The sequence below is a fragment of the Mesoplodon densirostris genome, chromosome 9 (genome assembly GCF_025265405.1).
Source record: "Mesoplodon densirostris isolate mMesDen1 chromosome 9, mMesDen1 primary haplotype, whole genome shotgun sequence".
Taxonomy (NCBI): Eukaryota; Metazoa; Chordata; class Mammalia; order Artiodactyla; family Ziphiidae; genus Mesoplodon; species Mesoplodon densirostris.
Genome location: NC_082669.1, coordinates 80,677,087 through 80,698,189, shown reverse-complemented (window position 1 = coordinate 80,698,189; position 21,103 = coordinate 80,677,087). Strand labels below are relative to the sequence as shown.

General features: G+C 40.1%; 1 protein-coding gene and 1 pseudogene across 2 annotated transcripts in view; one reads left to right on the top strand and one right to left on the bottom strand.

Moving 5' to 3' along the window:
• CAV1 (caveolin 1) overlaps positions 1-7,082 on the bottom strand; it is a 33,612-nt gene extending 26,530 nt beyond the window's left edge. Inside the window, exons 1-2 of one of the 2 annotated variants that reach the window (XM_060107651.1) lie at positions 6,976-7,082; positions 5,383-5,547 (exon numbers count right to left, since the gene is read on the bottom strand). In XM_060107651.1, coding sequence (XP_059963634.1) covers positions 5,383-5,547; positions 6,976-7,005 — 195 coding nt within the window. In that variant the 5' untranslated portion in view covers positions 7,006-7,082. Of the gene's footprint in view, positions 1-5,382; positions 5,548-6,271; positions 6,353-6,975 lie in introns of those variants that run through there. The other variant, XM_060107652.1, reaches the window with a different exon arrangement.
• Positions 7,083-15,583: 8,501 nt separating this feature from the next.
• Positions 15,584-16,475, top strand: LOC132496332 (mitochondrial carrier homolog 2-like; annotated as a pseudogene).
• Positions 16,476-21,103: the final 4,628 nt, after the last annotated feature.

Below are 21,103 nucleotides of genomic sequence, written 5' to 3'. Positions count from 1 at the left end.
ATGAAAGTGTCTGTTATTTTATGAACTTGAGTGGGCAGGATGCATAAGCAGGTGGTTTTTGAAATTATTGGACTTTCCAGATGCAATAGTTTGCAGCTGTTCTTACTTCAAACCCCTTTAAAAGGTAGCCAGCACTGCTGTCGATTGGAAGAATAACCCACATCATGAACTTTTTCATAATTCAAGAATATTTGGTGTATCTTATCTTAAATTTTAATAAATAATATGAAATTTTATTCATTTAGAACCAAAGTTGAGCTAATTCTTCAATTTTTTTTGACCACAATTTGGAGGTGGAGAAAGAAAAAATACTTTATTTTAATAAGCATTTAAAATGTATGTCACTGTTGACTGAATTTGAAAGTGTTTCAGATGGTTATGAATGAATAATGTCCCCCATTTTGATATTGTTATTTGCTCAGTGATGTGAGAATAATTTCCCACCACACATGACCATAGTGCTCTTTTACAAGCTGGGGATTCTGAACTCCATGCATAATCTCATGTGTGGCAGAGTATCAGTCACCATCTTGTGAGGCTATCTCCTAAACAAACAAATAAGCCAAACCAATACCAATTCCAATAGAAGAGACTATTAACATGGTGCTGAGTGCTTTGGGGCAGTCTGACCTTTTAAATCTTATGCTTTGATTATATCAAGCAAACATGAAATTTAAAATCTCTGTTATATTGATATTAATTACTAATTGCTCTAGAATGCTTTATAGTTGAAAGGGATCATGGCGGCATTAGGCTGTTATTTTGAAACCCAAACTGATTACCATGCGCCTCCCTTTTCTTGACTGCTAAAGAAAATTTTGTATCTGTGTATATTTAAGAATCATTATATTCAAATTTTAGAAAAGAAGGTTACAAATGCATATTTTTATTTTCAACAAAGACCTCCTCTCAGATGTACTGATTTGTCTCAGAGCTAGGCTCAGAATCATCTCAGCTCATTTCTCCTCTCATGACAATAATCCGTGAAAATCACATAATCTTTTCTATTCATGCCTTATGATATATTTCAAAATATCTGTTTTGGACACTAACCATGTGAAAACGTGGATAGAAATTTAAACTTTTTTAACTCTTAAGTTTCTCTTAATGTTAAAAAAAGGAATTGGAGGTTAACCCGGTAACCATTACATTCTCTTCCAATTCTAAAATTCTGTCATTTTGTGCCTATATGGTTTTATTCCCAGTGCCACTGCATACTGTTCTTCTCATTTCAAGTCCAGACCATGATGCAATTACATCATAACTGTTTGCTCCTCATTCAGACTGGCTACCTTTTATTACATCCTGTACCTTAACCAGTCATCTTCCAAAGAGCCCACCTTCATCATGTCATTCCAAGCTTGAAATCTTCTTGGCTTCCCACTGCTGACATGAAGTTCAAACTTATCAGGAGTACTGGATTCAGGATTCTATCATCTGGCCACGATCAGTCGTTTCATCTCTATGACCTACCACTATGCCACATGAACTCTAATTTCAGTCAAAATGGGCTGCTAAACCTTCCAGACTTATGACCTGTGTGTGACATTCCCATCTCCATGTCTTGTCATTTAGAATGTCCTTCTGTACTTTTCTCAGCTATTTGCATTCCATCTGTCGATTATGACCCAACTCACATTGCACCTCCTTCATGCCCTTCTCCATTAAACTATCTATAATGCATCCTTCTCTCACCCTAATGCCCTATCCAAGTAGGGTCTCCCTAACACTTAATATCAGTACCATTCACTTTCAAAAAAACTTTATTGAGGAATAATTACAAATATAATATTTAAAGTGTACAACATGATGACTTGATATACATCCATATTGTAAATGATTACCAAGATCAAGATAATTAATGATTCACTTTTAAATAAACTTTTTATTATGCAATATTCAATACTACTTACTTTTGATTTATTATAGTATATATTTGGTATATTTCCAAAATTATAATGAGAAACCTTACAATAGAGACTGCATAAAAAAGCATGCCAGTTGAAAAAGAAAGTGAAAAATCAAACCCATATGTGAGAGAGAATAAGTAACATGGATTAATGAAACTTAAAAATCTAGTTATATGTTTCTTGGCAAATAAAAAAAGGACCAATTAGATAGCATTTGGAAGTGACTTACTGTTGTGATATTGTGTGTGTGTGTGTATGTATGTATGTGTGTGTGTGTATTTTTAATCTGTATGCATCTTGTCTTCACTAACTCTAATCTTTGTGATTTCTAGGACTTATTTTAGGAATTACACTTTGTAGTATGTAGCACAGTGTCTAGTCTAGCGTATGATGAGTTTAACAAATTGATTGATGGCTAATGTGATATCAGAATCATAAATTTGAAGCCATTTTCTTTATTAGAAAATCAAAATAGTACATAATAAACATATGAATGAAATGTGAGCATAAGAAAACATAGAAATCTCAGAGGGAGAATGGACAGTCTGAAGGTATGACCATTTTAATTAGAAGAAATTTTAAAAAGCGTTCATAACTTACTCTTTTTTTCAATAAATGTCTATACAGACATCTCATAATATGGTGTAGCAAACCTTTAGTGAAATAAGAAACCAACTTTATTGGAACTAAATTGTTCAGTCTAATTTATGTCACTATCACTAGTGGAATAGGTGATAATACTCTACCTTCTTGAAGTATAAATTCACAGCACATCCATCTTCTGAGTTTTCTTCCCTACCCTAAATAGCTGTTTTATGGGACTAAAAGGATACTGTGCAGATACACTATGCTGCTCCTCACACTGTACATCAGTGTTTCATTTCTTCTCCATTTATAAGTTTCTGAACTTGGTATGGGGACATTTTTAATATATAGAGAATGAGCACTCTAGTCCAATGCTGTCCAATAGTAATTTCCATGAAGGTGGAAGTGTTCTAAATCTGTGCTGTCCAATATGGTAGCTACTAGCCTTAAGTGTTGAGAACTCAAAATGTAGCTAGTGTGACCGAAGACTGTATTTTAAATTGTATTTAATGTTAATTACTTGGAATTTAAATTGAAATAGCCAAAAGTGGCTAGTGACTATAGAATCGGACAGAATTGGCAGCTTTTACAGAGCTGCTTGCTTTTAGAACAGACCTTTTCTTACCTGATTTGGTAACTCTAACAGTAGATTCAGTTGGCCACCGTTTCTTTATTATCATGTGAAGTTTTAAGCTACCATGCATTAAGAGTGAAGCTTTGGGTGTCTTTATTATTTTAAGAAGTCTATGTAATCAAAAGTAAAATTTAGAGAAATTTATTATTTACTGTCTCGGTAACATGGAGAGGATCATCACTGTTTCTATCATTAGATTTGTGCTTGGATTCAAAGAAAAAAAATTATAAAATAGGAGTCTCCACTGGGTGTAGGCCCCCTTTCCTGGCCCTACTGGCAGATATACTCTTTGCATCTCTCTTTGCAGGGCATTCTCTGAAGGTCTCTTTAAGCAAGACATCTGAGTAAGCGGGCCTACCAAATTCTTCTCGAGGTAGATTTTTTCTGTCTGATTGTCTTGTTTTGCTCACAGTTCTTTGAGCAAGTGGGTGGGGTTTGCTTTCTCTAGGCCAGCAGAAGCTTTTTCTAACTCTTCCTTTTAATTTCTTTAATATGAGGATCTCCACACTTGCTCTTTGAAATGCTATTTTGTGAACTATTTCCACTAAGTCTTTTATGCCTTTTTTCCATTTGTGTTGAATTCTCTTTTCCCAGTGGGGCCTTTCTTTCTCAACTTAGTCATGCTATGTGTGGAGACCCACATCTACACTGCTGGCTTCTCTGACTCATCCTGGGAGGTTCACTTGCTTCAGGAATCCCACTCAACACTGCAGTGGAACAACAGGGAGGCTCTAATGAAGCTAGGCCCTTCTGAAATCTGCATCTTTTCCTGGCACTTTTCCTTCTTGTCCAAAGCTACATGAGAAGGGAAACAAGCAAAAATGCCCTTTCCTCCTTTAAGGCAATGTTTTTAGTAAATAGTTTTTAGCAATTCTAATTTCCAGTTTATAAGCTATTTTTGTTATTGCTGCTGCTTTTAAATATTCCATAATCTGGCTAGTAGAAAAGCCTGCTAAGGCTCCAATTTTCCTTTTTCCTCCGCCAGCAAGCCAAGAGAGTCAATTTTGACAGTTACATTTTCCTTCTAGTTGCAGATTAAATTGTTCCCCTTTTTGAAATATATTATTTATAAATGTGAACAGTCTCTGAACTATGGCCCCTCCCATTCTGGATAGGAGGCTGGGTGGGTGGAAACTGCTCATCCACCCCATTGGCTGCTCTGGGGGTCTTCACACTTTAATCTTCCAGGCCAGGAATTTCCTTGGTCATCCCCCTTCCTGAAAGAAAACCCTCTGCCAAGGATGGCTCAGGCCTATGATTTCCCAATCAAGATGGGTTTAAGCAACAAATTCCTCTGATGAGATTTGTTCAGAGGGTCAAAGTTGAGTAACATAATCATAATCAAAAAGTGACCACCCAGTCAGATCTAAGTTTAGCCAATACCCATTCAGTTAACCTATTTTTAATCTTACCAAGCACATCCTTAAAGTATGAAAAGGAACTCCAACCTGAACATCCCATTAGCTCAGGGAAGGCTTACCCAAGCAGTCACTAAAGAAGCAACTTTCCACACCTAACTAGAGGTCTATAGGAGAAATCAAAAGGCACATATTATTTTGGTTGTGTAAATATGCATAGCTGTGTACAACAAGCGCCATGTTTCTCCAGTTAAATACCCTTCATATAAATATTAAATATTTGATTCTATTCTGTATATATATGTGTGTGTGTATATATACATATATATACACACACACATATATATATTTCATCTTTAGTCAGAAGCATTTCTACCTACTTTGTTATTTTTAAGAAAATCACTTCAGGTTATCTTAATTTTAGCTGAGGGAACCTGCTCACTTAGTATTCCGGTTGTCACCTTTGGCACAAGACCTTACCAAACGGTCTCACTGCTTAATTCTATATACAGTGGTGCGCCACCCTTCACTTAGACTTTCAACCTGAAAACGGAAAAGGGGTGACCTGCAGCGCAAACATCTCACCCTCTCAAGGAGTGCGGGGCTGTTTCTTGCTGAGATCCAGAGGTTCATTTGCCAGGAGAAGGGTGCAGTTAAATGAACTCCTACAAAACTCAAGTTAGCTAAGTTCCAGATGAACTAACCGGCAGGAGTGGGGAGGGAGATGTGACATTTCTGACGACCGCGGGAGTTCCCTTACATCAAGCCCAGAAAATGGTGAGTGTGTGGCAAAGACAGGGAAAGATACACAGGCTGCTGGCCAGAGGAGAGCTGTCCCGGCCCTCTCAGCGTCTTCTCGGGGCAGATCCCTTCCTTGCTGGCCACCTCACCTTACCTTGACCACGTCGTCGTTGAGATGCTTGGGGTCGCGGTTGACCAGGTCGATCTCCTTGGTGTGCGCGTCGTACACTTGCTTCTCGTTCATCTCTTCTGCCATGGCCTTGTTGTTGGGCTTGTAGATGTTGCCCTGTTCCCGGATGGGAACAGTGTAGAGATGTCCCTGCGGAGGGCGGACGGCCAGGAGGGGGAGGGTGGCACCGGCGGTGGGAAGAAAATTTCAAAAAGAAAAACCGGCGATCAGAAAAGTCAGCCTAGTAGCGCGGCAAACCTCGAGGCTCAAAATCGAACTAACCGCTTCGGAAGCGGTGGCTCCGCGCACAGTAAACTCCCTGGAGCCGCAAGCTTTTTAAGAGGATCGAGGAGAGGACACCACACCCCTCGGTACCAGGCAGGGAGCTCTTGCCTCCCCCGCCCGCCACCGCCAGGGGTCAGGGCAGACCCCGCCGTAAGATCCGCCCCGGCTTCAGCCTGCGCAAGCCCTGCCCGCGGCACCCCGCGGAGACCCCCGCAGGGGAGAGGACCAGACTTCCGACTTTTCTCCAGCCCCTCTCTCCGCCACGCCACCCTCTACCCGAGCTCTTCACCTGTTCCCGTCCCTGGCCTCCATTTCCCTTCCCTCCACAATCCCTTCTAGCTTCATCCTTAAGACCCAGCTGGAACCCCCCCGACCCATGGAGTGTCCCCGTTTTCTTTCCTTCCTAGACGAGTATCCTTCGCACCTGTCCGCGTCCCCCACCCTCCCTTTGGAGTCTCTGTTCCTGCGCAGCTCCCACCACTCCCCTGGTGCTCACAATCCCGCATCCCCCATCTTTGGATCGAGCCAAGTGTTAGACCCTCCTAAACTCTCTAGAACGGTATCTAATCTGCACAACACCCCGACCCACCCTCAGGTCACTCCCAGGCTGCCGGCCGGTCGCTGAACGGCGGCTGAGTTTGGGAAAACGAGGTCTCCACACCCAGGTGGAGACCGAGCGCCGGGAGGTGGTTGGAAGGGCCGGGGGTGGGGAGTGGTAGTTAGGGGGAGGGGAGGGCCGCTCCTCTCCAAACACCCCTGCCAGGCGCCGAGATGCAGGAAGAGTTCTTGAGGTGGCCCAAGAGCTTTGGAAAGTGCAAACAAGACGCGCGCTGTCGCCCCGGCCAGCCGGTTCAGGCGCCTGGCGGAGAGTCGGGGGGGACTGTCCCCAAGACTGCGAGTGAATGAGCTCCCACCCTCTGCTCTGGCTCTCTGCCTCCCAGCAGACTGGGGCCGGACCGTGGGGGTCCCGCAATAAGGCAGTGCCCCTGAGCCATTCAGAAACGCACCCTCGGTCTGGCAGACCCAACTTGAGGACCCCGACGACCCCCTTTTCCGCGATCCTCTAGCTTAGGGGCTCCCTTGGCCCCCTTCCTAACAGGAAAACATAAAACATTCCTGCCTCCTCTTCACCTCCCCGCCCAGACCCATTCCTCAGCAATGCCAGGGAGAGGAGTGCTCCGACGTCGAGAGAGGGCTGAGGCAAGCAAAGCAGTCGGAATATTTGGAGTGGGGGATAGCAGAAGAAGCACTTCTTGCGCGCCGCGATCCCGGAGCACACCCACCCGAGCCTACCTCTGAGTCTACGTATTTGCCCCCCGACATTCTGGCCCGTGGCTGGATGAAGGCTCTGAGATTTCCCTGGGCTGTGATTTAAGGGAACTGAGGAAGGAAGATCTTGTATTGTATGGGGGGTGGGGGGTGGGCGGTGGCTAGGAGGGAGCCTCCTGGCTCTCTGCCAAGGGTTTGTTCTGCTCGCGGTTGGCCGGGATGTGTGCTGCGCCGGGTCTAGGCACATCCCCAAGGTTTTGGCAGCAGAGGGCGGGGAGCGCTCGCAGGGAATAAAGAGCAGTGAGAAAGCATTTTCACCGGCTGGGCTGCTTGGGCAGATATTTTAAACCTGGGGCAACATTTTCCAACTCTAAGCCACTGAGAGGCGTCCGGGCGGGGGAGCTAATGTTTTCGCAGTGCATCATCCTAGCAGGGGTGGGGAGTGGAGGAAGTCGAGTGCCTGCAGAGATGCCCAGTATGGGCAACCGAACTTCAGAAAGAATTCTGCCCTGTTCTAAGCCTTTTCTTCTCATCGCCCACGTTCCTTCGCTGGTTAAGACACAACTATCTCCCTGTTTCACAGAGGAAGGGATGAAAAATGACCCGGAACCTTTAGGTGCATTTCACATCTAAACACAAAGAAGGAATCTGTGTGGGTGCGTGTGTGATGTGCTTTTGGTGACACTGGTTTACATCTAGTCTGTGTGGATGGAAACTTGGAGAAACAGGCATGCAGAATTTAACATTTACCAACCGCTTCTGAAATGTCTCTCAAATGCTTTGAAATAAGAAATAAAAATGTTTAACTCTTCTATTAATTTATTACTGTTTTCCCCCGGAACAAAGGAAACAGGTGATGCCATATTTACAAAATACATAAAATATTTACAATTGTACAAATATTTAATTGGAGTTTCAAGTTTACCAGAGAAGATTCTTTTTTTTTTTTTAAGTGCTTGGCTGTGAGTTAGAGGAGGCTTAGTTTTTCTAGTAATTGGTTAGAATTTTAAAAAAAGTTGTTAGCAATGAAAATATTTTATCTGTTCCTAAATCGGGGTTTTCTTTACCTTATTATAAAGTGGCACAAGATGAATTGAGCAATAATCAGTCATTTTACTTTGGGGAAATAATAAGGAAATTCACTATCCAAAAACGGAAAGGACATTTTGCATTACATTCCACATGCGATCAAAAGTCAAATTATGATTTGAAATGAAAAAGCTGGGACTTTACCTGAAAGGGCACAGGATACATTAAAAATACTGGCAGTCTAGAAGAGGGAAAATGGGGATGGACACAAAAGGAGAAGGAGAAAGGGAAACAGAGGATGGAACTCCTAGAGTTGATTATCAAGGTGGAGAGAAGACATAAACATAAAAGAGAATGACAAAGCACAGGTTTTTGTTGTTGTTGATAGCAGAAAGGCCATACAGTTTTTGGAGAAAAGATCAATTTCAACTAGATGGCAGAGAAAATGTCACAAATGTTGGCATGACTTTAATTGTGCTGACTAGTCATCATTAGAATATTAAAGATCTTCCCAAAGTTGGGTCTTCTTAATTTTACTTCTGCCAAATTGCATTTCTAAATGCTTTGAACAGATTACATGTTAACAAACATGATATTCTAGAAAAAGGAGGTGTCAGGGTCAGTGTGTTGTGTAGTGCCTAGTCTACCTCTAATGATTGCGAAAAGATTGCTATTCCTCTAACTCCTCCTTCATAAAAATGTTGGCTGCAAAGCAGTTGAGTTTTGTTCTATGGAAAAATGTGGAAGCTGTTTCCCATCTTTTGTTATTCAGTCTTCAGCTACAATGAGTAATCTTGACTGTGAAAAAAGTCAACAGGAACAGGGAGAGAGCATGTCCTGCATTCCAGCAAGGAATGGACTTTGTGGGGAGGCCCGTGAGTGAATGCTTAACTAGCACTCAAAGGAGGGAAAGCAGCCTCCCTGGGGAAGTCCACCCCAAAGTCAGCACAGCACATGGAATCATAATGATCAGTGAAGCATTGTCAATGCCAAAATGAATTCCTAATGAGAAGAAAAACCACAAACTCTTCATTAACCTGCCCCAACAAGAAGCTGACACCAAAGAGAAACAGATCATATTCTGGTTATAATAGCTGATTGGGATAATTGGCTCCATCCAACTTTACGAGATACAAAGAAAAGATGAAGTAGAACACTGTTAGCAGAGATTTGAAATGAATAGATGATGTAAAAAGATATATATTTTTTCTTTGATACCCACAGAGATAACTTTAGGCTTAGAGGCAAGTTAATAACTTCTCCAAATCATTTACTAAAAAAAAAAAAAAAAAAAATGGGTAAATGGCAACTCATTTGCCCTCTACTTTTTTTTTTTTTTTTTTTTAGGAAGCAGCCTTAAAGGTCAGCTCATGCATTATATGTTACTATATAGAGAGCTGAAAGGACACAGATCATCAAACCAGCCATCTTCGAAATAAGGAACCTGAAGTTTAAATACATGAAAATGATGTGTTCTTAAGGAGTTTTGTGGGGCAATGAAACATTTTAAAATTCATAAATAACTATAGCACCTGTTAACAACTTACTAGGCGTGGGATTCTTAAGTAGTGTAATGAGGACGGCTGTGGCAATACTGTGAAGTTTGTTGCCTTTTGTGTTCTCTTATCTCTTTCTCTAGGCCCCCTAACCCCTGAGCACAGCTTCCTCTTCCCATCCCTTCCACTCTAGGTCCTCTTCATACTCTCAGCTGGCTTCATTTCATTCCCACTCCAAGATTAGGAGTCTAAGGTTTGACCATATATGAAGGTTTAAAAAAGCAGTCATCTTTCCAAGCTTTCTCAACACTCAGAAGCTTGATACTGCCCAAATGTGCCTTTGTTGATGAGTTCAAAAAAGTGTGTGTAGCTTGGATTATAATAAGAATTATCACTAGGTGTGATATAAAAACAATTTTATAAATAGTATGGCAGAGCCACCAAGCAGTCATTCTAGTCTTGAGTCACAGCTCTGGAGCTGTGCCTTAGTGTCCTGCTGGCTAGCTGCTGGCTTATTGGGAGTTGGGGGCCCTTGGGAGAAGGACAAGAGGGGAGGGAGTACATTTTAGAGCAGTGACTATTTATACGCAAGTACATAAATGGCAATATTTTTACAATCTGTGTTTCAGCTGAGTATTTACCCTGTTTTCACCATCACCACCTCTCATACCTTCCCCTATTCACCCCCATACCCCAGATCCCATTCAGGCCTTCTTCCCATACCTGCCATACCTTCTTGCATACCTTCCATTTTATACATGGAAAGAAATGGCTTTCTAGAAGAAGACTTTGCCTCATCACCCAGTCCCTTCCTATCCCTGTTCTGGTTTGAAGGCCTCACTGGAATCTTCCTCAGTTTGAGGAATTCATTGGTCTTTCCATTTTGACTCTCTTAAATGATTTTTTTTCTATTTATTTTCTTTAAAAAAAAAAAAGGACAACTATTTCTACATCTTAAAAATCTGATCAAGATGGCTGAAAAAGTATTCTTTTTATACTGTTTCTTTAAATTAGCTTTACTTTCTTTATTTGTAAAATGAAAAATATAATTGACGTCTACCCAAGAGGGGTGCTGTGAACATTCAATGAGGTGATGCATTTAAACCACTGAGAATACTGCCTAAATCAAAACAGATGCTAGGGTTAAGGAGATAAATTTCAGTCCACAGATTCAGGATTGGAATAAATGTATTTTCTTTTATAGTATTTTTATTGTAAAATAGTTCAGCCATCTAAGATATACCAAATAGTGTAATGAACACTAACCATAAGCCTGATCAAATAATTTTGTTTTGCCTGGTTCACTTCAGATTTTTAAAGTGGAAAACATAGATATTATTCTGGTCTCCTGTGAGGTATAACTTTCTCTTTTATTAATAACTGGACTTAATTTCTTTTACAAACCCCATTCCTTCAGGTGGCAGAAACTTCACCTCAGTCAAGTCCTAGTTTCTTCCATTTTGTTAAGGTTGTATTGCATCTAAGTTCCAGGGGCTTATTGCCAAGGAGTCTCAGGGTGGGTCTGTGGAGGAGAGTCTCTTCCTTAGTTGTACATCTTGGATCTGCTGATAGGTACATATCCTGTCTGTCATTTGTCCGTTCAGGATGCTGCTATAATGTCCTCATGCTGATTCAATATGACCCTTAGGGCTAGAGACACCTTTTGCTACTTCTGTCCTTTTCTTGGGGCTCTGTGCAAGTCTGATGAATCTGGGTGGGCAGGCCTGATGCAGCATCACGGAGCCTCCTATGGTAAATGTGGTGTAGAGAACAGAATTAATGCCCTACCACCGTGCAGAGGAACTCTAGAGGGTTGCTATCTCTACAGGCCCTACTCAGAAGCAAGAGGCACAAGTACCTCTGCTCTCAGATCCTCTTTTATCTGGGTTCATGCTAGGGATGCACGTGTGTCAAAAATTACTTTGCTTATTTTCCTAATTTCGTCTCCCTTGAACAGGAAGCCTTGCTCATCATATATCACTCAATTTCTTTAATGCCCTGAATTCCCCCAGGACCAAGGCTTTTGGAATCAAGAGAAGCTTTATCTCTGCTTTTTCGTTGTAATAATCCTTCCCTAGGTATGGTGGGAGGTGAGGTAGGGGAAGGCTCCATGGGCATCCAGAAAAGAACATCAGTAAACATTTCAAAAGTGTCATCATTCACTAGTTTTCCTCTTTCCCTTGGAGGGGGAATTAGATGAAGCTAGTCAAAAGGTAAAAACTTCCAGTTATAAGAGTAATAGAGATGTAATGTGTGAATGATACACATAATTAACGCTGCTGTATGTTATATATGAAAATTGTTAAAAGAGTAAATCTTGAGTTCTCATCACAAGGAAAAACCTTTTTTTCCTATTTCTTTAATTTTATATATATAGTAAATGATGAATGTTCACCGAATTTATTGGGATAATCATTTCATGATGTATGTATCATCATGCTATATACCTTAAACTTATGTAGTGCTGTATATCAATTATATCTCAATAAACTGGAAGAAAACATAATCCTGGTAAGATTTTGCTGGTGACATATAAGATCTATCTGGTCTTTCTGAATTATAACAAACCCTCAAATTCAAATTCCAAATATATAACTTTTAGAACTTCTGCCAACATTTATATTTCATTGATAGCCTTATATTAAGGCTTCTATCCTTCTAATTAGCTCAAAATATTGATGGTGGAATAATATCTTTAGCCTTTAGCTTTTACTGTATCAGTTTACTATATAATTTTCCTGTCAAATCTTTGTTATTCAAGACCAAATCAATCTGACTGGTTATTCAGTATTATTGAAATAAGTTTAATTCTTGGGAAAAGTTTTGAGTAGGAAATCTTGTGTAGAAAAGTACAATTCTTGTCTGTGTCCTAACTAAAATTGGTAAAAATATAGTTGTAAGTGCTAAATCAGTACAGATGACTATGTCTGAATTCACAACAGCTAATTAAAAGCAAAAGATGCAGTGAACTGGTTCTTTCTTTGTCATCATGTATCTAACACATATTTTAAAATTGAATTTTAGGGTGTATCAATTATTGCTACAATAATTCAGCACAAATAAAGTACTACAAAGCTCAGTGGTTCTAAAGAACAACCATTTATTTTCACAGATTTATGGGTTGGCTTAGCTGGGGCTCAGCTGGTCTAGGCTGGGGTGGCTGGGGCAGCTCTGCTTCCCACGGCAGGCCTGTGCTGGCTCTGCTCCATGTGTCTCTCACCCTCCTTGGACCAGCAAGCTAGTTAGGGCAGGTTCTTCTCATGCTCCAAGGAGTAGCAGAGGCACAAGAGACAAGATAAAATATGCAAGACTTCTAGAAGCCTACACTTGGAAATGACATACTGACACATCTGTCCTGTTCTCTTGGCCAAGGCAAGTCATATGACTCAGCCCAAAGTCAAGGGACTGACAAGTAAATCCCACCAAGATGAGGCCAAGGTGAGGGTGTGAATGCAGCAAGATGTGAGAAGCCCAAATCTACGTCACCTGTGTGTGGTCGTTAGCGACTGGCTTTCAATTTTTCAAGTTTTAATCTAATTTCTGCGATATACCCTTTGCTATCTTTTATTTCATTCTCAGAAAGCTTTACATATGTTTTAAAAATCTTTCTATTAAACAGTTGGTAACAACAATAACTAAATCTTTTAATCTTACATTAAATGCAAATTTTCTATATGAGGATTCTCAAATACGATGCTTGACAGAGGGCCTCAGATCAAGGGGCCCAGCAGGTTACAAAATACATTCTCTTGGCTTTAAGCAGAATATGATTTTCAGAGCAGCTGACAGTCTACCTTACTTTCAAAAATTAGGCCATCTTATTGTCATCGTCATTATTATTGTTCCAGATTTAGAACTCAATATGATGAAACTTGTGATTTTTCTTTGAAAATGCGTGAAATTTTGTCTCTAGGTATTCAAAATTTACAGACTTCCTTTTTCTTTTATATGTAAATTTTTCCTTGAGTTTTTTCCCCATAAATTACATTAAAAACAAAATCATTATACAATCTGATTTGTCAGCATACAAGTAAATCTAAATATTGAGAAAATGCTAAATGTAAGCAAACATAAATCACATTGAGTTCTTTCTTATTTGTGCTAAAATTCCAGGTTCAGTTCCTCGTTTCATCATGATACCATATAAGAAATCAAACTAACTGCTGTGAAATTGGGGGATCTACCTACCTTGACTATTTTAATAACTGGATAATAGCCCTACCAAAATAATTGTTCCAACATTTATTAGAGAGAGGAAGTCTTAATCCAAACACTGATATAATCAAGGAATAATATGTTCAGAAAGTGTGAAAAGAGAGGTAAAAATATCAATATTTGGCTCATTTTGTTTTTATCTAGGTAGATTTATATAAATAATAAAAGTAATGCTAATTACAGTCCTAACTAATCCAAGATTGAAAATGTTTAATATGAGGCTTAGGCATATAGCAATTTTTCAGAAAAATTGGTGTCAAGTGGTGAGCCAGATTGCTACATTACCTCTAGTTGAGAGAATTAGAATTTTAGATATGTGGACAATGACTACATTTCCTCCTATTCAAGTGAAACAAAATTCTGATCACCCTTTATAAATATGGAAACTCCATAAATCTTATTCAAAGTGTGACTAACTCTCAGAAAACCTAATAGGACAACAAAATGTAATATAATATATAATGTAATATAATCTATATCTGAGATAAATGGCATTTTATGGTATACTAGTAGAGTGTTTGAACAGCCTACAAGTAAATCTAAATTTAGAACATCACATATTTTATTTTAACAAATAATTAATTAAAAAATTCTATTTTACTGAAGTGATAAAGAATAAAAATGGTAGTAGTCCCTGAATACTACCGTGAAATTATAAGGAGATATACACTGTAAAACTTTCATATTTTTCTTAAGTTAGTGTAAATATTTGGGAGGAGTCCTTTACAAAAGCCCTTTGTTTTGTAACTAACCCATCTGGCTTTGTCAGAGCTCTATTATTTAACAAAGGAAACTCTCTTTCCTTTTGGCCCTTTCCCTAGTAAATAAACTATTTACCAGGAGTTGCTTTTACCTGGGGGAAATTTATGTCTACAACCACTCCCTTTGAGGCAACAATGCTTAATTATAAAATATTTCACTCTTCAAAAAGTATATATCAGTTCATATTGACCATTTATTAAGTGGTGTGGTCTTTATAGAGAACTTTACTTTCGTATAATTATATATTGAGTATATTGAAGGTTTTTTTTTTTTTTTTAACCAATTCCAGGGAAAATTTTGGTCTGTAACATCAGCTTTTGTACATACTGGAGGATGGGTTTAATTCGGCACTGCTGGCTTTGCTGTCAATCAGTTCAACTTACTTCAGAGGGAATGTAAATGTGTTTTAAAGCTAGTATGGGGGATTATAGTTATGGGACAGACTGTAGAATCTTTTTTTTTCTTTTTTCTTTTTTGATTGTGTTGGGTCTTCGTTACCGTGCACGGGCTTCTCATTGCGGTGGCTTCTCTTGCTGAGGAGCACGGGCTCTAGGCCCGGGGGGTTCAGTAGTTGTGGCTCTGGGGCATGTGGGATCTTCCCGGACGAGGGCTCGAACCAGTGTCCCCTGAATTGGCAGGCAGATTCTTAACCACTGCGCCACCAGGTAAGCCCTAGAATCTTTTCAGAGGGTCAAATAATCTCTCTTTCAGTTTCTTCTTTTCTCTGTCTTTAGCTACTTCATCTTCACCTCTCTCCATGTCTTACTCAAGCTAATTACTAGGGCCTTGCTACCCAAAGGCCCCTGCAGCATCACCAGCAGCATCAGCTGGGAGCTTGTTATAAACCAGAATCTCAGGTCCAATCCCAGATTTATTGAATCAGAATCTGCATTTTAACAAGATCGCCAGGTTATTCGTATGCATATTAAACTTTGAAAAGCAGCATTCTAGGGGAAACTTGAAAATGCTTATTCTCTGAAGGTGTTAGGGAGGTGTTAGGCAGAAGCTGGGCAGGGAGTGAGTGTGTGCGCACGAGGGTGGGCCAGTGAACCCCGTGGCCCTGGCACATGATCCCGGACCGGCTATGTTGCTTGGTGGCTCAGTCTGTATGTCCCTCAGTGGGTGCCATCATGGCAGACGTGGCCAGTCAGGTGCTCCTGGGCTCTCGTCTCACCATCCTGTCCCAGCCACTCTTGTATGTGAAGGTGGGATATGAGCCTCTTCCTCCAACAGTTGGACAATATATTTTGGGGTGGCAAGTATGTCAGCTTCCTGGTCTTTTTTGTTAGGCTCAGCACATTGCAAACATTCATGGGAAGCGTGGGTTGTTCACAGGCTTAACTCCAAGACTGTGTTCAGGGGTCCTAGGAACTGTGGTCCATGGTAAAGTTTTACAACATTACCAGTAGTGTGACAAGGTTGAGGAGTCATGATTTGGAAATGTGCAGAAAGAAGTTTCATCTCTGACCGAGTTATCAAGGAGACAACTGGAGAGATGATGGCTTCTTCTGCTGCTGCTCTCATCACTCAACCCTTTCACGTGAGCACCCTGAGATCTGTGGTACAATTCATTGGCAGAGAATCCAAGTACCATGGGCTTCATGACTCCATAGTAACTATCTATCAGGAAGAGGGCATACTAGGATTTTTGTGGGTGTTATTCCTCGCCTCCTAGGTGACATCATTTCTTTGTGGCTCTGTAACTCAGTGGCCTACCTCATCAATGTCCTTGCACCAAACGGTGGGGTTTCCCCCATGAATGAAATGAGTTATTCCCTAGCTGTCACAGGATTTTTTGCCAGTATGTTGACCTATCCCTTTGTGCTTGTCTCTGATCTTATGGCTGTCAACAGCTGTGGGCTTGCTGATGGATGCCCTCCTTACTCCCCAATATATACTTCTTGGATAGATGGCTGGTGCCTGCTACAAAAAGAGGGAAGTATGAGCCGAGGAAATAGTTTGTTTTTCCAGAAGGTTCCCTTTAGGAAGACTTATTATTGTGACCTGAGAATGTCAATTTGAAGATGTGGGACAGGGACAGTGACATTTCTGTAGTCCCATATACACAGAATTATGGGAGAGAGTGTTGGTTTCTATACAGTGTGGAGTGCTTTTTATTAAATAATCATTCAGTCTTGGGAAAATGAAAAAAAGGCAGAAGTTATGTCAGCAAATAAACTAAAAAACAAAGCAAAACAAAAAATCCTCATATATAAGAACCACAAATGGAGAAAAACCTCCACAAATACATGCATAACAGAGCTTGTACATCATCATAGGAAGAGCAGTAGTAAGGCAGCCTGGTTGACTTACAGGGAATCCCAACTCCGAAAAAGAAGTAACATACTATTAAAGAAATATTTGAAGGAAATTGAAGGAAGCACCATTTAAGGGGAAACCCTACAGGCTAAGTTGGCCAAGTTGTTTGCAGGGAACTGGCAGTTCTTTCCATTTCTGTAAACTGAAATCTTCTTGGAATGTGAAATCAAGAATTACAAACTGGACAGCAGCCAGGATGGGTTTTTGTTGTTGTTGGGTTGTTTTTTGTTTTTTTTTTGCTTTGTTTGTTTGTTTGTTTGCTATGAAAGGAGTTGAGCTGCATTAAATTCTCCCATTAGCCACACCCAAAACGTGTTGGCTGTGGCAAGAGCTGAGGCGGCACTGGCCTTAGGGAGGGCTTCAAAGTAGCCCAAACCCACCCTGCACTAGAAGCGTGTCATGCTGGGCCAACTTCATTGAAGAGTTTAAGACTGGGAGGATTTTCCTTTCCAATTCTGAATATTTCTTCAACTCTAAGAATCATGAAATCATGGAAATCTTTACATGAATCCCTAGTTCATCATGCAGCATAGAGACTGCCTGCATCTGATCTGTCTCATCATTCCAAAAGTTCTAACATGAAAAATAGTTTAGGATCTTTTTTGCCATTTCCTCTTGTTCAATATATTTAGGATCACAATTCTTTTTGCGTGTGCCTACTCTAATAAAATTATCACTTAAGATGACCCCACTTAGTCTTTCTCTCTCTCAGAAAAAAAAGTTTTAATAAAATCGTTCTTTGTACAATATTTTTCATCTTTTATGTGGCCCTTTACTCACCTTTAGAATAAATAATAACAACTCTGGCTCTTTTTCAGGGGTCTATTTTCAAATTTATAATCATCATAAGATCTTCCTCTTGTCTAAATAAAATGTACATAAATAATTCAGTTGATTACTCACTTGTTTTTTCTATATGATAAAAAAGTTTTTTTGATGTTTTATTTCCAATGCTTTGATCATGGCCCTCCCCCACCCCTTCCGCCCTCTTCATGGCCCCTGCACACACGGAGGCTACCATGAAATTGATAGAATATGCTAGATACTCTGTGATTTCATTTAGTTTATATTACCTAACCCTAAATAATGTGTGCTATTTCTGTGACTGCCTCAACACAGTCATATCTAAACTGGGAAGGAAGGCTTGCTTGTATCTTATGCTTTCTATATATTCCAGTGTCATGACTTCTCCTTTTCCATATGGCTCCCTATTTTGATATTGACTAGTTTACCACAAGTGCTTTGTGAGAAAATATGTATGTAAAAAATGTTTGTTTTTGCAGACATGTTCATTTGGTGATTTCTTTATTTTGGTGCACTATTTGCAAAGTTTCAATCAGAAAGAATATTAAACTTCGTTAGATCATTTAAGACAGAGTTCTAAAGAAATCAAGATCATATTGTGTGATCCACTGAGTTTTTCTTTGTCTCACAGCAAAACATTGTAAGCCTTCACCCTTCAAAACCATATAAAGTATTCAGTTCACTGGACTGGATGAGAGCAGAGAGGAGGAGAAAGAGGGAAGGAAGAGCAGAAGAGTGGGTGGATCTCTGCTAGCCATTGCCAATAGTGGGAAATATAAACACCATGCCCTATGATAGGTGTTCAGCATAACCGTTATTGCAAAGCACAGACAACATTACTATATTAAAGGTAAATGAAAAATTAGGGGAAAATGAGTGTGGGGATCACAATACTAGTTAGCACTGTAGAAAAATGTTTGTTAAAATTTTATGTGTGCAAAACGGAATACTATAATGTTGTTCTATAATACCACCTAATATCTTAGTAACTTTTACTGATATACATATATACACATGAATGCTGATAATGTGTGGAGACACATACACTGCTATTGCAATTGTAAATTGTACAAGCCTATTGAAAAGCAGTATGACAATATACAACCAAGCCATTAATATGATTGTATACACCAATCTGGTTTTTCTGTTTTTAAAATTCCTCGTGAGCAAATTATCCTATGGGAGGAAAATAAAATTATATATGGTTTTCCCTAGAATTTTCAAGGTAAAATAACTGACAGTAGGATTGGATAACATACTAAAAGCTGTACAAACTGATAAGAAATTTCCAACCAAATGAAGATATGAAATATGGCCCCTATCTTGAAAGGTATATGCTTAGCCTAACTAGAAATTATTACTGTAATTATTAAGATTTTACATGTCTAGGTGTCTAGTATTGAGAAGAAAGATCATCATTGTGTTTCTGATACATAATAAGAAAGTCTTTGTTAAAGGTAGTACAATTTTATGAAATTTACAAAACATGGGAATAATAACATGTGAAAGATAGTTTTCTTTTTTAAAAAATTTTTTTAAAAGATTTTTTTTGATGTGGACCATTTTTAAAGTCTTGATGTGAATTTGTTACAATATTGCTTCTGTTTTATGTCTTGTTTTTTTGGCCCTGGGGCATGTGAGATCTTAGCTCCCTGACCAGGGATAGAACCTGTACCCCCTGCATTGGAAGGTGAAGTCTTAACCACTGGACTGCCAGGGAAGTCCCTGAAAGATATTTTTCTGGCATTAGCTGGAGTGTTAGGGCCTAGGGCACAGATCATACAGGGAAGGAAATGGTGTGCGCAGGAAAGTAGATAATAGGGCTAGGGGAGGGCTCAGGGATTAGAAGGGGGCAGAGTGAGGAAGGTACAGGGAGCCCAGATACCAGGTTGTAGGGAGCTCCCACCACTGAGGACTTTGAACTGACTCCATTTATGGGAGAAAGGAAAGAAAAAAGGTGCTTGTCATAGCAGGAAAGGTGACATGACTGAACAATGAATGAAAAAGAAGATTTTGGTCGGAAGGCAGAATTAGACATTAGAACAGCCATATGCACATCCTAGAAATAGCCGATAATCTCTGTAGTGATTAAGAGCCTGAACTCTGGTGTCAGACTCTCTTGGCTCAGATCTTGACTCCCATGTGATCTTGGGAAAATTCTTCACCTTAAGGACATCAGTTTTCTCATCTGAAAAACAATAATAGAACCCACATCATAGAGTTATTGTGCAGATTAAATAAACGCCCAGCAAGTAATAAATGCTTAACAAATGGAAATGTTATTATTTGTACCAGAGATCAGGATTCTCCCACTGTTGTAATGCATGAAGGATTCCAACCGGTGTCCTCCTCAGTAAAAGAAACATGTTATCTTTGCCACCTGCCTCCCTGGGAAATGCTGTGTTTATCCCTGCAACTTTCCAAATGACTCCTTGTTTCACTGTCCCAGTTAGCTGAGCCAGCACTTGGCTGGAACTGTTGTGCCATTCAGTTAGAGAGGCAGGTCCTGCCTCCTGCCCTTCTCTCCCCTTTTGTTACTGGCAGGTGCTCGATGACAGGCTACTCAGAGGCAGGGAGAGAAAAGAATGCTCCAAAGATGACCTGTAGCTCCTATCTCTTCCTGATCCATTTATGTCTGGGAGAAATATTTGCCCTTGGTTACGTGCTCTTTCCCTCTCTGAATCATGTCTCTTCCTTTCTTTCATCATTCTCCACCCCTACCTCTTCCTATAATGGCAAAACAACTTCTCCAGCTGTGCAGCCAAGCTGAATGACCTGACACGTCCAAGTGCAGGCAGATAGGTGTCTGTCCTATTTTTGGATAATTGTTGAAGTGGTGTCTTCTGATTTCTCTGACTGCTGCATGGTCTTCTTTCTTTGCCACAGATACATGGCAACAGTCAACAGCACAGAGAGGTGAGGTGGAAGAGAGACAGATGGTCACAAGTTGTAGTACAGTTTTCATTTTAACTTTTGCTCTTCTGCCATTGTCTTTAGGGCACAGGGTTCTAGGAGAGCCCTCATGCCCCCTCCCAGGGCCCTTTTCATTTAACAAGGCATAAGGAACTTTCCTTTATGGTCTTAGCTGACTTCAACTCCTTCCACCCTGTTCAGTTTCTATTGACCCCTTCACTAGGGGTTTGAACAGAGGTGTCCAAAAGCAAAACTGTGAAGGGTAAAGATTGTGTCATTGGAGCCTCCTGTTCTCCCTTTTCTGTCTTGACTTTAACTTAGGTGGCATGTCTTTTAATGTGTAAGATGCTCTCAGGTGGTACTCCACTCAAGGCCCTCATGCTAGGGCCCCTTACATAGTTTTCAGCATCCCCTTCTCAGATCATCCATTCACAGTGAAGTAATGGATGTCTACTAATAGACTGAAATGTTACCTCACCCAAAGGTATCATTCATTTAAACAAGCATCAAGGTGTAAGGCTCCAGTGGTGGCAGTTCAGATATAGTCCGAAGAAAGAAGCTGAAGAGTGGATGCAAAAATGGTTTTAAAATACAACAGTGTGCCTTCTTTTGCT